Genomic DNA, 17,258 nt, shown 5'->3' with positions numbered 1-17,258 from the left:
GAAAGACAACAGTGATGGTGGTAGTATTCTGCTACAGATGTAGGACATAGAATTTCCTCTGTATTTGAAATAAAGCTGTGCCCTTGGTGAATAATTATACGCCTACATATTTGGATAAAAATAACTATCCAGTACAGGATATACAATTTACTCAAAATGTACAGTGATGATCTAAAAAGAGATGGTAAGCCATTCAGGACAGAGATGGGAAAAAAATCTCTTCATTTGGAAGGGAGTGAATATGTGGAACTCTTTACCCAAGTGGGCCATGGAGGCGTAGGTGCTGAATATTTTCAAGACAGGGACAGAAAGATTTTTGGATATTAAAGAATCAAGGGATATGGTTCTTGCAGGAGAGTTGTGCCAGGCTATAAAGCAATCATGATTTTATTAAGTGGCACAGTGGTGTGGGTACAAGGAGCCAAATAAAATAAATTTGAATCATAAAATTGAAAGGACTCAACAACAGATGCATAAAAAGTGTTGGTTGTGCCAAGTACCTTTGAAGTAAACAACTGGAAATGTTTCATAAATATTATAACTTGAATGAATTCAACATCATGAAGCCTTAACAGATTTTTGAAGATGTATCTCTGTAGCAAGCAAACAGAAGAGTGAATATATGGATAGATTTCCAGAATTTAATAGAGAACTCAAAAAATACAGGAACTGAGTATTATTTCATTACATACATTATTAGTGCTATATATGAATAAAATGTATTCTGTATACTATACAGAATATCTACACAAGTGCCTGTGTAAAAGTGCACTTACACTGTACATGTATCATTAAGTGTCTTGTGCTTACACAAAGGGATGATATAAACATGTTGAGCAATACTTGATCAGTGATTTACCAGTTAGTCTTTTCACATTCACAGTAGACAAACTCCCTCCAGAAAACCCACTGATCTCATTATGGGCAGAAATGACCTTTGACTGAAGGAAAGGCAAGGAACTCTTCTCTCTCGGCTTACTCTGGTGACCTATGAAGACAAAGTTATAACTTCACTGTGTTGATATAAGAAGCACTGTAGTCTTTTCAGATGCTCTTTGAAATGCTTATTTATTTAAAAACTGCATTCCTTTCAATGAAATCTCCTCCACTAACACTTAAGTTGTAACTTTAACTTAATGAAGCATTGTGCACATCGATCAAAATATTACCAGTCAAACATTTAATCAATGAAAATAAATTGATTGCAATCCTTTCAGTATCAAGCAGCCATTATAAAAATAAGAATTAATAGATTTGTATCCGACAACTAACAGGACCTCTATAATGCCCTGGACTGCAGTCGAAAACTTCAAACTCTCACTGCTGTAGTTAGAGGGTCCTACCTGATTTAAAATCATCCAATGGACACAAAGAGCAGGGTGAGCTGCCTCAACAACTGACACCTAAAAGCACTCACATTTACTGGGATTAGATAATGAGAACACTCAGACCTCTTTCATTGTCATTTAGAAATGCATACATGCATTAAGAAATGATACAATGTTTCTCTGGAGTGATATCACAGAAAACAGGACAGACCAAAGACTAACACTGACAGAAGCACATAATTATAACATATAGTTACAGCAGTGCAAAGCAATACCATAATTTGATGAAGAACAGACCATGGGCACAGTAAAAAAAAAGTCTCAAAGTCCCGAGTCCATTGACTCCCAAGTCCCCGATAGCAGGTGGCAAAAGGGAGAAACTCCCTGCCATAAACCTCCAGGCACCGTCAACTTGCCGATACCTTGGAAGCAGCCAACCACAGCCGACACTGAGTCCATCCATCCGAAAACGTCGAGCTTCCGACCAGCCTCTCTGCTACGGCCTCCCGAGCGTCATCCTCTGCCGTGCGCCTTCAACCTCTCCCCGGCCGCTGAAAGACGCAAAGCCGAGGATCTTGTGGCCTTCAGCTCCGGCGATTCTGGTTACCACACAGTAGCAGCGGCGGCGAAGCGGGCATGAGGTGCTTTGATATGTTGGTCATGGATTGAATTAAGTCCTGCCTGACTGAACGAGGTCCTTGAGCTGCTACGATTTGCCTACTGCCACAACACGTCTACAGTGGATGCAATCTTACTGCCTCTCCACTTGGCCTTGGACCACCTAGACAAAGTAATACCTATATCAATCTATTGTTTATCAACACCATCATTCCCTCAGTACTAATCAACAAGCTTCAAAACCTGAGCCACTGTACTACCCACTGCAATTGGATCCTTGATTCCCTCACTGGGACACCAGTCAGTGCAGATCAGTAATAACATCTCCTCCTTGCTGACAATTAACACAGATGCTCTACTTTCTCTATACTCATGACTGTGTGGCTAGGCACAGCTCAAATTGCCATCTATAAATTTGGCGATGACATAACTGTTGTTGGCAGAATCTCAGATGGTAGTGAGGAAGCGTACAGGATTGAGACAGATTGGCTGTCTGAGTGGGGTTGCAGCAACATTGCCCTGAACATCAGTAAGACCAAGGAATTGATTGTGAAGTTCATGAAGGGAAAGTCAGAAGAACACAGACAAGTCATCATTGAGGAGTCAGCAGAGGAAAGGGTGAGCAGCTTCAAGGTCCTGGGTGTCATCATCTCAGAGGATCTATCTTGGGCCAATAATCATGAAGAATCACGAAGAAGGCACACCAGCAGCTATACTTCATTAGGAGTTTGAGCAGGTTTGGTATGTCACCAAAGACTCTAGCAAATTTCAACAGATGTACAGTGGAAAACTTTTGACTGGTTTCATCAGTGCCTGGTATGGCACTCCACCTTTGCCATTCCCCACTCCATCTTGATAAATAAAGTACTGTGCAAAAGTCTTAGGTACCCTAGCTATATATATGTGCATAACACTTTTGCACAGTGCTGTAGATCATTCACTCTAATCCAGGCAACATCCTTCTGAACCTCTTCTGTCCCCCTCTCCAAAGCCCCACATCTTTGTGTAATGCACACAATACTTCAAACATGGCCTAACTAAAGTTTTATGCAGCTGCAACTTGATTTTCATACTCGGCCTGCCATGCACTTTCTTTCCCATCCTATTCACTTACAGAAAGATGTGGACTTGCACTCCAAGATCCCCCTGTATATTAAGGAACTTAAGGATCCTGCCATTTACTGTAAACTTTTCTCTTACTTTTACCTTCACAAGAAGCAACACCTCACACTGATCCAGATTGAACTCCAAATGTATCCTTTTGACAATCTTCCTCACTATTCACAACCACGTCAGTTCTTGGGTCATCTGTGAACTTACTAATCAGCCCACTTACATATAATATGTATAACTTCTGTCTGCTCTACATTTTACTATGAGATATAACCACAGATTGTGGGTTGCATCTGTAATAGCTAATTTCAGTCAGTAAATCCAGAAGAAGCTGACATACACCAGATGGCATCAAGAGCTACACACGAACACCAAGCAAATATCAACCACACCAACGGAAAATGTGTCCATGCCAATTTCCCAACAGTCACTAATTGATCTAAGAATAATCATCAGTGCCATCTAATACAATTCCACATCAAAAATTATGGAAATAGGTAAATTTCCAGGTATTCAGTTTTACATTGCAGCCCTCAAGCATTGTCACACTAGATCAACAATAGTATAAATGCAAGATAGAACATAACACTAGCTCCAGCTCAATGATTTATATATCTTTTACAACCTCAAGTACTCTACAGGGAACAAAATTATTCTGAGATTGATGTAATATAGATTAGACTGCAGTCACAGCAAGGACACATGCACAGAATGTGTTCATGACCAAATGATTTTAGTCAAGTGAATCACTAATGTCTGGGACACTAGTCGTAAACCTCCTCCACTTCCTCCAGCTGTGTCACAGGATCCCTTAAATATTCTTGAGATTACGAGTGGATACAACAGGGTATTTTACGAGACTCTTGGATAGGTACATGAGCTTAGAAAAGTAGAGGGCTATAGGTAACTCTAGGTAATTTCTAAAGTAAGCACATGTTCAGTACAGCATTGTGGGCCAAAGGGCCTGTATTGTGTTGTAAGGTTTTTATGTTCTATTTTTCTATTATAAATTCAAAATCTCACCTGAAAACAACGCTGGAAATTCTGCACTTCTTTGGTGTTGCTCTGATCTGTCTGCTTAGATTTTGAGTTGATATATCCCAATCTGGGCTTGACCTACAAGTTCCTGATTTAGCATAAATTCTAAAGAGGCAAAACTTATTCAGTCCAGCTTTAGAATACTGATCATCAGTCAATATATCAGAGTACAAATAAGTGATGTTAAAAATAGTGGATGCACTCTTTTGATTTTGGATCAGCTCTTTCAGCATATTATCACACTATTTAAAGAGGAGGGGGAGAAGGCAAAATTATGGGGAAAATGCTGTAGTTCTGTAGACATGAAATAGTAAAGTATACGGAAAACATCAACAGCAAAGTCAAATGCATACTAAAGTATTTTGATCATTGGATTAAAGGTCCTTAAGTCCCGGCAACATGCTTGCAATCTTTCTCTATACTCATTCAATCTTATTGGTATTATTTCCTGTACGTAGATGATGAGAACTACACACAATACTCCAAATTTAGCCTCACCAATGGCATATACAACTTCAGCACATTATCCAACTCCTGTACTAAAAACTCTGATTTATTAAATGGAACCATTGAATATTGAAGATCAATGTGCCAAAAGCTGTCTTTATGACCCTATCTACCTGTGACACCACTTTCAAAGAGTTCGTAATAAGAGGGTCAAGTTGTGATAGCATTGGATAGAGAAGTAGGGAAATATTCAGGTGATCATGGCTGAAGGATACTTAGAGAAATATCTTCACCCAGAGTTTGATGAAATTGTGGAATTCTCTTCAACAGAAATAAAATTGAAGCCAAATCATTAAATTAAATTAAATCAAGGGGCTGGATATACCTATAATGCTTAAAATATCAAGGGATATAGGGAGAAAGCAGGAGGAGAGCAGTGAATCTAGATGATTGGTTCAGGAGTCTGATGATTATAGAGTCCAAAGGCCAACTCCTCCTAATTTCTAGGTTTTTATATTTCAATACTGATAATTATTTACATCTGTTTCCAGAAGTCAAAGAATCATTTCTGATTCCACATTCCTCTCACAGCAATATTCCTAGAGTCCCTGAAAATTTTTCTCATGAAACCTCTCCTGAAGTACCACCAGCAGAACAATAACATTCAAATGAGCATAAAGCTCTGTTTTCCTGATTGAAGCATGGTTCAGCCAGTCTTCCAATTACTAACACAAGAACATAATTCCTTCCCATAATGACATTTTTCTGATTGAAGGATCAGTCATCCATGAGAATTTAATTTGGTTGTTGGGCAGTTCTGTTTGGTACAGTCATTGAAGCAGATTTAACTAGAATTCAAATTACACAATTGCAAAGTACCTGATGTTTATGTATATCTGTAGGTAAATACATTAATTTGTGTTCAGATATTATAGTCTCAAAATCATACAGCAGCTAATTCATAAACATTTCAACAAAATAAATTTTCTGCTTTGACAGCTCCAAAATTTAAAACAAGTGGGGTGTATGATAGTGTAGAGGTTAGTGCATCACTTTACAGTGACAGTGTCCAGGGTCAAATTCCCACCACTGTCTATAAGGCATTTGTACGTTCTCCCCCAACCATGTGGGTTTCCTTTGAGTGCTCCGGTTTCCCACCAGATTCCAAAGAATTATGGGTTATTAGGATAATTGGTCACATGGGTGTAATTGGGTGGCATGGGATCCATGTGCTGCATCTCCAAATTAAGATTAAAATTAAATAAACTTTTCTATAAATATTTACAGCTGACATTTAATTTTTCACTCATATCCTCAAGTTATTTAATACATCTATCTCAGACTTGCCTCTTTCCTTTATCTTCTTCCTCAGTCTCCAATTCCTTTTGGCATTGTATCAATTCTAGAGTATATCCAGCAGATACTTATTCATCTCAACAGCATCCTGGGTAATTATTATTAATAAGTAATGATAATTGCCAGCAGTAATTCTGACACTACATTAAGGGATGTTGACTCTCAGTTCATCTGCGTGAAGCACAGTCATCACCATGCCTTCTCTGTAAAGATCATTAGCAGCGACAGGGAAGGGAATTAAGTTCTTATTCACATCCGATTGTACCAGCTCTATAACCAGAATGCTTGCTTCAATTATAGTTGACAAAATACTTTAGGAACAAATATAAATTACTGTATAAATTACACAAAGCACAAAATAGGATATGCTTATTATGTGAATATATACAGTATACTGTTTCAAGTCAGGTATGTCATTACTGATGCAAGGTTTCGACGCAAAATTTCCACCATCACTTTGCTGATAGATGCTGTCCAACCTACTGGGTTTCTTAAGAAGTTTATTTATTGCTCCAGATTGTAGTAGTCTCTTGTGTCTCAATTTCATTTTCCTTTCCTTTTTTTACACGTTATGACCTCCTGTGAAAATTCTATTTTGATGACATACTACATCTGTTTAAAGATTGTCATACATGCAAAAGGTGTTTGACAAGGTCCCTCACGGTAAGTTTATCATGAAGATTAAGATGCGTGAGATTCACAGTGAATTGCAGTTTGGATTCAGAATTGGTTTGCCCATAAAAGAAAGAGAATAATGGTGAAACGGTGTTATTCCAGATGGAGGTCTGTGACGAACGGTGTTCCACAAACATCACTGCTGAGACCTCCATTGTTTGTGATATATATAAATAACTCGCACAAAAATGTAAATGGGTGGGTTATTGAGTTTGCAGAAGGCACAAAAATTGTGGAGTTGTGGACAGTGATGAATGTTACTAAAGGATACAATAAGGTACAAACCAGTTACAGTTATGCGTGGGGAAATAGCAGACAGAGTTTAATACAGGCAAATGCAAGATGTTACACTTTGGGAGGTCAAATGGAAGTGAAAAGTATACAGTTAATGGCAGGATCCTTAACAGCTAATATACAGAGGGTTACTGTGGTCCAAGTCCATACCTCATTGAAAGTAGCAACGCAGGTAGATGGAATGGTAAATATAGCATATGGTGTGCTTGCCTTTGTCAATTGGGCATACTGCATGAGTCAGGAAGTCATTTTGCAGTTGTATAACAACTTTGGTTAAGCCACACTTCAATATTGTGTGCATTTCTAGTTGTCTTTTACAGGAAGGATGTGAAGACCTTAAAGAGGATGCTGCCTGGATTAAATGGTATTAGCTAGAAGGAGAGGTTGGACAGACCTGGATTGCTTACTCTGGAGCATCAGAGGCCACGGGGAGACCCTATAAAAGCTTATAAAATTATGACGGGTATAGATAGGGTAAATAGCTAGGATCTTTTATCCCCAGAGTGGAGATGTTGAATACTGGAGGGCATAGCTTTGAGGTAAGAGGGGAAGTTTTTCTGACACTACACCCGTTTGTAGTGTAAGCAGATATGATAGTGGATTAAGAGGCTTTTAGACAGGCATATGAATAAGCAGGAATTGTAGAATATGGATCAGACACAGCTACAAGGGATTAGTTGAATTTGGCATAATGGTCAGCACAGAGTGTACAGGAACAGACTGAAGAGCCTGTTCCTCCTGCACTGTACTGTTCTATGCTTTAAAAATTATATTTCATGCTGGTAGAGAGAACTGAATTTCATCAGTCACACTAGGATAGACTCAAAGCTCACTAAAGGATACTTCAGCTCACTGTTTTTCTTTATTTATTCATTCACAGTAGGTGGATATCTCTGATGTAAAATGCCCAAAATGTTGGAGGCAGCTAACAACCACTTTGCTGGGACTGGGATCACATATAGGTCAGTCAGGCTGTTTGTCTGACACCCAGCCCCAATCAAAGGACATTTGCGACCCGCCTAGTAGGCAGTAAAGGGGCTAAGGGTTTTCTACTATTTTTATTGGCACTTGTGTAAGAACGCAATTGTTCAACACAGAATAGCTCATTAATCACTGGAGAAAATTTGAATTTGATTCCCTCAGTTCAGGTTATTCCTCATCTTGAACTATTCATAGCTCAGAATGTGCCCGACCTCCAGACTTCTTTCAATGCTTCACAATAACTAGTCCTTGAATGTCAAGCACCTCAGGTGGAAAAGAAAAATTAAATTACAGCACTATGACAATTTTGCTTTCACTTGCTCAATAGCAGTAGAGATAAGGATGCCTCCAGGTGACATTTCCTTAACAGTTTTTGGCAGAAAGAAAATGGAGAAGACAAAATAGCAAGCTGTTCCTTGTGAGCCGATATGCTCTATTTGGCAAACCATAAATGGACATACAAAGAGATTAAGTCAGATATCTTCAAAAAAGAATTTTCCTAATAACAGTGGGATCAGTCCAGAGTCTTCAATTGGTGGCCCAGTGCTGCAGATGGTAAAGCTGCTGCCTCATAGTACCAGAGACCCAGGTTCAGTCCTGACCTCCAGTACTATTGGTGTGGAGTTCACATTTTTCCTATGACTGCATCAGTTTCCCCCCACATCCAAAAGAAGTACAAGCTGGCAGGTTAACTGCCTTTATACTTGCCCCCTAGTGTGTTGGTAGGTGGTAGAATCTGGGGAAATGTACAGCTGAAGAAAATGTGGGAAGAATAAAATTGGATTAGTATAAGTGGGTAGTTACTAATAAGTGTGAATTCAGAGGGCCAAAGTGCCTATTTAAAGTCATAGAGAACTTCCGCACAGAAGCAGGCTCTTTGGCCCATTTAGTCTGTGCCAACTTATTTTGTAAGTAGTCCCATCTATACACACCTGGACAACAACTCTCCATACCCCTCTCATCATTGCAGCTGTCCAAGCTTCTTTTAAATGCTGCAATTGAACCCACATCCACCACATCGGCTGGGAACTCATTCCACACTCTCAGCATCCCCCTCAAGGTCCCTTAAATAATTTACCTTTCACCTTAAATCTATGACCTCTAGTTCTAATCTCAGCCACACTTAGGGGAAAGAACTTGTAGGTATTTACTCTATCTTTACCCGTCATAACTTTGTATACCTCTGTAAGATATCCTCTTAATCTCCTACGCACTGGGGGATAAAGTCTGAACCCACTTATCCTTGCCCTATACTCAGGTCCTCAAGTCTTGGCAAAATCGTATAAATTTTCTCTGCACTCTTTCAAGCTTATGGATATCTTTCCTCTAGGTGGGTGTCCAGAACTGCACTCAGTACTCTAAATTCTGCCTCACCAACACCTTGTACAACTGCAACATAACATCCTGACTTCTGTGTTCAATGCTCTGATTTATAAGGTCAATGAGCCAAAAGCTCTCTCTATAATGCTATCTACCTGTTCACCACTTTTAAGGAATAATAGATCTGTAATTCCAGATCTCTATTGTACCGCACTCCTCAATGTCCTACTTTTCACTGTGCGAGTCCTACCTTAGCTTGTCCTCTCAAAGTGCAACACCTCACACTTATCTATATTAAATTCCATCCGCCATTTTTCACCCCATTTTTAAAGATTATCCAGACCACAGTGCCAGTTTTGATAGCCTTCGTCACTGTCCACTATGCCCCCAATCTTGGTGTCATCTGAAAATTTGCCGTTAATCACATCATCTAAAAAATTAATACGGATGACAAACATCAATGGACCCAGCATCAATCCCTGCACAGGCCTCCAGTCAGAGATCATCATACTATCATACTTCAGAAGTTGGTGGGTAAGCTGTCCTCACTGGGTCTCAACATCTCTCTATAACTGGATCCCGGACTTCTTGACAGAAAGATCGTAGTCAGTCAGTGTTGGCAGAAATATCTCTAGCTCCATCGTGCTGAGCACCGGCACTCCCCAGTGGTGTGTTATCAGTCCACTGCTGAGGCATGATGACATTGCTAAATCCAGTTCAAACCAAGTCATGAAGTTCAGTGATGACACAACAGTAATTATCCTCATTAACACAATGACGAAATGGCATACAGAGAGGAGGTAAAACAGTTGGTAGAATGTTACAAGCACAACAGCTTCTGTAACTTCTGTCTCAACATAGATAAGACCAAAGAGATGATAGTGGATCTTAGGAAGGTGCAGGCTAACCATTCTTCACATGGCTCCTCTGTGGAAAGATTAGGAGCACCAAGTTTCCGGGAGTACACATAATGGTTGATTTCACCTGGCCCTTCAGCATCAACTCTTTGGTCAAGAAAGCACAGCAACATTTCCACTTCCTGAGGACACTGAGGCAAGTGAGACTCTCCACCCCCCCCCCCCCAACCATTGTAACCAATTTTTACTGGAGCACCATGAAGAGTGCCCTGACCACCTGCATCACCATCTGGTGCAGAAACCACCAGACATCTGACCAAAAGTCCCTACAAAGGATTGCGAGGACTGCTGAGAGGATCATCAGGCTTCTCTTCTACCCATTAGAGATATTTCTCAGGAAAACCATGTTCACAGAGCTGTTAGCATTATCAGTGATTCCTCCCATCTGTCCAACAACCTCTTTGACCCACTACCACTAGGCAGATAGCACCGTAGCATGAGGACAAGAACTGTTAGAAAGGGAAACAGCTTCTTCCCCCAGGCCATAAGACTACTGAACACTCTGCCACCAATAACGTAATACTGTTTACTTTTTAACTTGTACTACATATGCACATTATTCATTAATTTATTTGTGGTAATATTATTTTATGTGTGTGAGTTATATATACTGTGTTGTGCACCTTGGTCCAGACCAAAGTTGCCTCATTTGGCGGTATACATGTGTATGGATGAATGACAATAAACTTGAACTTGAACCATTTAATACCACTCTCTGGTTTCTCCCGCTAAGCCAATCCTGAATCCGATTTATTACTTCATCGTGAATGCCAAGCGACTTCACCTTCTAGACTAGCCTCCCATGTGGGACTTTGTCAACGGCCTTCCAAAAGTACATGTAGACAACATCCATTGCCTTTCCTTCATCAATCCTCCCACAAACTTCTCAAAAAACTCTGTAAGATTGATTAGATATGACCTGTAACACACAAAGCCATATTGACTATCCCCAATCAGGCTCTGTCTATCCAAATGCATATATATCCTGTCCCTTAGAAACTTTCTAATAATTAACCTGCGCCTGGCAAGAGGCTCACCGGCCTGTAATTTCCGAATTTATTCTTAGAGCCTTTCTTAAGCAACAGAACAAGAATTGCTGTCTTTCAGTCCTCTGGCATCTCACCAGTGGCTAAAGAAGTTTTAATTACCAGGGCTCCTGCAATTTTTACACAAGCCTCCCACCAGGTCCTATGGGAGACCTTGACAGGCTCTATGAAATTATCAACACTAACTTGCCTGAAGATAGCAAATGCCTCCTCTTCTGTAATCTGGATATAGACCATGACCTCACTCCTCTTATGCTTCAGTTCTATAGACCCTGAGTTAGCCTCCCAAGTAAATGCAGATGCAAAACATTCATTTAAAATTTCCTCCATACATTTTCCTGTTATTAAAGACCATGTGGAGATAATATAATTTTTCCAAGTAGGTTAATGTGAAAGAAGGTAGATGGGAATGTAAATTGTGAGGAAGACATTAATAGATATGAATGAATGAATGAATGAACTGAATGAATTGACTTTATTTCTTACATCCTTCACATACATGAGGAGTAAAAATCTTTACGTTACATCTCCATCTAAATGTGCTATTTGCAATCATAGTAATTTATAATAATTTATAATAAATAGAGAGTCAATGTAATATAGAGTACACTCAAATCAGCCTGACCCGGATCTGGGCTGTACCCTCCAAATATACGGACCTGCCTCTCGGTTTTTTTGCACTACCTTACTTTCCATTTTCCTATTTTCTATTTATGATTTATAATATAATATTTTAATATTTACTAATTTTAACTATTTTTAATATTTTAAGTATTTATTATTTGTAATCTAGGGAGTGTGAAGCGCAGAATCAAATATCACTGTGGTGATTGTACGTTCTAGTACCAATTGTTTGGCGACAATAAAGTATAAAGTATAAGTATATGTCAATCAGTCTGATAGCCTGGTGGAAGAAGCTGTCCCGAAGCCTGTTGGTCCAGGCTTTAATGTTCTGATACCGATTCCTAGATGGTAGCATCTGGAACAGTTTGTGGTTGGGGTGACTCAGACCCCCAGTGATCCTTCGGGTCTTTTTTACTCACCTGTCTCTGTAAATGTCCTGAATAGTGGGAAGTTCACACCTCCAAATGTGCAGGGCTGTCCGCACCACTCTCTGCAAAGTCCTGCGATTGAGGGAATTACAGTTCCCATACCAGGCAGTGATGCAGCCAGTCGGGATGCTCTCAATTGTGCCTCTGTAGAAAATCCTTAGGATTTGGAAACTCATGCCAAACTTCTTCAATCGTGAGAGGTGAAAGAAGCGCTGTTTTTTTCACCACGCAGCCAGTATGTACAGACCACGTGAGATCCTTGGTGATGTGTATGCCGAGGAACTTAAAGCTGTTCACCTTCTCAACCCCAGATCCATTGATGTCAATAGGGGTTAGCCTGTCTCCATTCCTCCTGTAGTCCACAACCAGCTCCTTTGTTTTTGTGAAATTGATGGAGAGGTTGTTCTCTTGACACCTTTGTGTCAGGGTGATGACTTCTCTGTAGGCTGCCTTGCTATTATTTGAGATAAGGCCAATCAATGTAGTATTGGCCGCAAATTTAATTAACAGATTGGAGCTGTGGGTGGTGACACAGTCATGGAGAGGGCTTAGTGTGTTGCCCTTAAGTGCTAATCCTGTTATTTCCTCCCTTGAGAGGAGTAAAAGTGATAGGATTTAACCTGATACAGTTGTGTGATCTTCGAACGTATAATTTTTAGTTTTGGGTTACTTGTTTACTTTTTGTTTCTAAACTCTATCACAAAACCAGATTGGCAACAATGTCAGGCTGTGAGCTCACTCACCAACATTTCCAAGGCGCAGATGTAGTTTTCCTTTTGTTACTGTTGTCACTCCGTAAGGTTTAACAGCACCATGGTTTGTAAAATCAGACAGGGACATAGGTACATCTGGGGCATAGTCTGTACTTATGACGTCCAGCTCATGAGACACCTGGACTGCAGCGAGACCATGACGTAGCAAATACTGCAACAATAAGATTCATCGTTATCCTAATATATCCAAGTATATAAAACCTCAATTTATGCACTAAACATATGCAATGGGAGCTTAAATGAACCTACAAGCATTTCAACTTGTACTTTGCAGTCAGTGACTAATGAACAGCACCACTTGCTCATCTCACAAAACTTCTCAGGGGCTTACCAATAGAACTCTCAGTTATTAGAAGCACATTTCAATCTGGAACATATGTACAGAGCAGATGATATAGCCTTTACTAAACCAATTAGACTGAATTATTCATAATATGCTTAGATACACTCAGTAGTCTCTTTATTATGTACCTTCTGCTGCTTCAGCCCATTACTGTTCTAACACATGGTTACTTGAGTTAATGTTGCCCTTCTTGTCAGCTTGAACCAGCCTGACTGTTCTCCTCTGATCTTTCTCATTAACAAGGTGTTTCTGCCCACAGAAATGTCATTCACTGGATGCTACTTTTTTTGTTTTTTGGACCATTCTCTGTAAGGTCTAGAGACTGTTATGGATGAATATCCCAGGAGATCAGCAGTTTCTGAGATACTCAAAGCACCCCGTCTGGCATCAACAATCATTCCTCAGTCAGAGACACTTAGATCACTTTTTTCCCAATTCTGATGTTCAGTCTTGACCATGTCTGCTTGCTTTTGTGCACTGAGTTAGTGGTACATTAGATATCTGCATTTATGAACAGATGTATAGAGTACCCAATGAAGTGGCCAGTCAGTGCAAGTCTGAACCAGAAAGTGAAAGTTAGAACAGCAATGCAAACCACTAGGAGGTTTCAATAAGCTAAAAATAAAATACTGTTGGCTTCAATATATCTGTATCAATGTTTAGCAAAACCCTGTGCCCATTCATTAGGCTTTCACTCACAATTCTTCCTATCGGTCTGAAGCGCCTTTCTGAATTGTCCCTCCCCTCCAGCTTCAATCTCACCTTTTTTCTTTTAACCCAGAACATACACCAATTTCATTTTTGCAGCACCTTAATGTGAACACAAAATAATAATGCCAACCCATGTAAAGAGATATTAGGGTGTGCCCTAACCAGGATGAAGAAGTGTAGAGGTAAAGAGATTTACAGCTGTTATTCCAGAGTTTGGAAGTTTAGCAGCTGAAACTAATGGTGCAGCAATTAAATCTGGGAATGAGTTCACTGCTGATATAGGACTGGAGGAGTTGACAGAAGAGATTGATTTAAAATAACATTGAACTTTGAAAGGAAGAGTGACACAGTGTTACAGCTAATAGATCTCCTGTCTCACAGTCCTTCGGATCAATCCAAGCCTACAATGCTGTCAGTTATGTCTCCCTGTGACCCCAGGAGTACTTGTTTCCTCCTACATCCAACAGAAGTGTGTGCCGGTACATTTTAAGTCAATTAACCTGAGTATGTAAAATGAGTGGTATAATCTGATGGGATGAAAAACAAAATGGATTGGAATAAATAGGTAATTGATGATTGCTACAAGCTCAGTGGGCTGATTTTCAAGCTATCTGTCTCTATGACAAGGATGAAATCTTTACAAATAAAGTGCTACTTAACCAGAACCAGTGCAAGAACATCATGATAAGTGAACAGGATGATACAATTCTGAACATGGACAGCCAAGTTTTGGATGACTTCTAATTTGCAGACAGTAGAATGAGGTAGCAAAAACACAGAGAAGCATTTCTGCTGTAGATTTGCTGAGGTGGACAGAGCAGGATGAGGTATCAGGGCGAAAATGAACAAACACAGCAAAAAGTAATTTTACTGATGCTTATACTGAATTTTGCTAAATCAGAGCTGAACCCCCCTCCAAATTTATATTTTCTCTCTGCCCCAAATCGTCATAGTCAGACCATTGAAAGGCCGTCCTCCATTTTTCTGACGTTCAGTAGATATTTAATGAATAGGTGCTGCAAACTCAAACACTTCCTTGGTTTCAACACTGAGCCCTTGAATGACAATGCACTGCAAAGAAGCCTCAAGATTCACAGAGCAGCTCGGTGTTGACTTCAGGATTTCAGTTTTATACGTGCAGTTTTGAAGGTGGCTAACTGATTTTCCCTTCAATTTTTTGTACTGTTGATAAACTTGCTATTATTTTTAAGCACAATATTCAGACTAATATTAAATTCAAGAACACAGAACTTGAAACAGTACAACACAGGAGCAAGCTCTTTGGTTCACAGTGTTGTATCAAACTAATTATTCATTTTGACCCTGGAAATAAAGATAATGGCTGTCTATCTATGCCTCTAATAATCTTATAAACTTCTATCAGATCTACAAATGAATTCCTTCCATGAATTCCAATGCATTTATCCCAAAAATGAATAAAAATGACAGAATGGTCATATCAAAGTTTTAGCTGACATCATCAGATATTTTCTTTTAAAAATTTGCATATTAACATTCATTGTTTTGTTCTCTAGAGGTGCTTCCTCACCTGTTGAGAGTTCACGGCATTTTCTGTTTTATTTCACATTTCTAATAGCTACTTCTTAATCTCTGTTTTAATAATTTCTTAAATATATTACAAAGTTTTGAAAAAGAAAGAAAGACTTGCATTCCTTTGCCACCAATCTCACCTCAGGACACCTCACAGTGTGTTGTGGTCAATAAACTCAAACCCTTACAGAAAGTGATTATATCCTGATCATTATTCTTTGTAGTGACGTTGACTATTTGGGGTCATGAGAGAACTTACATGGAACATAGAACAGTAAAGTATAGGAACAGGTCTTTGCCTACCAAGGTAAGTTGGTTTATCATTATCACATGTACCGAGGTACAGTGAAAAACTTAGCTGCCAGGAATTCAAAAGCCTTTGATTTAATTAAATGCAAGAAAAGCAAGAGGTTGGACAAACATTGGTTGTTTTCCTTGGAGTGTCAGTGACTAAGACAAGACCTGATTGGAGGTATAGATAGGGCAGGGTCGCATAGAATTCCCTTTTTCCCCCAGAGCAGAAATATCGTTTACTAGAGAGCATAATTTTAAGGTGAGAGGGAAAGATTTTTTTAACATACAAAGTGGCAGGTGCCTGGAATGTACTGCCAGGGGAGGTGCTAAAAGCAAATACGGGTAATGACATTCAAGATAGACATGTGAGAAGGGATTAGTTCAATTTGGTGTCATGGCATGGACATCATGGCCAAATGGCCTGTTCCTGTGCCGTACTATTCTATATTCTAAATGGGGTCATGTTTCTGTGGACTAAAGTATACCCATCACATTCAAGCCACCTGGTCAGTAAAACAATAAGAGCTAATGGGTTGTTCTGGAAGCAGTAAAATCTGAAGCTTATGGATTCATTGTCCAATATGGCGAATTCCCAAAGCGAGCCTTACCTTGTGGTAGGCTCAGAAAATACCACTGCTAAGAATGAACCAAATTCCAAATTATTCAATTTTCAATAAAGTTGACAAAACCACGGAAAAAAAATTCCCATGTATTTTTACCATATCCTGCCAGCCTAGTATCTAATAGGGCTATTCTTACATGTACTTCCTCCTGTTCCCTTTCTCACTTTCTACATGACCTCCTGCGTTTGAACTTTAGTTCACTCCAGTCCACTTCTTTCTGATATACACTCTTAATTTTCACACAGCCATCACATTCAAAACTAGATAGAGAAGCTGTCGCATTGAAATGGAATGAACTGTTCAAAAGTAGCTAGATCTATTACTATGAATGTAAAATAATTTTAGAATTCTCAGCAGAACTACAGCACGTCCCATTAACTTTGGATATTTGCCTTTCTGAAGTGCTCTAGTGTGAACAGTAAATGTAGTTTTGTGTTTTTTGATGAATATTTTTACATAGTCCAATACTCAATTGGACATGTTTGTACAGCAGCATTGGCATCCTCCAGTGGTCCTGCTTTGTTCATCTTACCTTCAGGTCTACAGAAGCAGTGCCAATCAGAAGTAAGGATTCTGCATCCCAGACATCAATCTGCAACGTCTGCATTGCCAAATACTGAATAAACCACAAATGTTCACCATCCCTCAGAAGACTTGGCTCCACCATAAATTTCATCTCCAAACCTGGAGAATCTACAGTACACAGAAACGGGAAGAAGAAAAATTCAAGCAGATATTATACCTATTAAATTCAGGTGAAATTAAAGATAAAGACAGG

The 17,258-nt window shown here is 39.4% G+C and overlaps 1 protein-coding gene across 3 annotated transcripts in view; it reads right to left on the bottom strand.

Annotated features, from left to right (window-relative positions):
* nphp4 (nephronophthisis 4) overlaps positions 1-17,258 on the bottom strand; it is a 433,219-nt gene that overhangs the window by 62,852 nt on the left and 353,109 nt on the right. For 2 of the 3 annotated variants that reach the window (XM_072244772.1, XM_072244774.1), the window contains 3 exons: positions 17,013-17,173; positions 12,929-13,109; positions 860-988 (listed from right to left, as the gene is read on the bottom strand). In XM_072244772.1, the coding sequence (XP_072100873.1) occupies positions 860-988; positions 12,929-13,109; positions 17,013-17,173 (471 nt within the window). The remainder of the gene's footprint in view (positions 1-859; positions 989-12,928; positions 13,110-17,012; positions 17,174-17,258) is intronic. The other variant, XM_072244773.1, reaches the window with a different exon arrangement.

The sequence above is a fragment of the Mobula birostris genome, chromosome 27 (genome assembly GCF_030028105.1).
Source record: "Mobula birostris isolate sMobBir1 chromosome 27, sMobBir1.hap1, whole genome shotgun sequence".
NCBI classification, from domain to species: Eukaryota; Metazoa; Chordata; class Chondrichthyes; order Myliobatiformes; family Myliobatidae; genus Mobula; species Mobula birostris.
The sequence above is the reverse complement of the archived record's forward strand: the minus strand, read 5'-3'. Positions and strand labels throughout refer to the sequence as shown.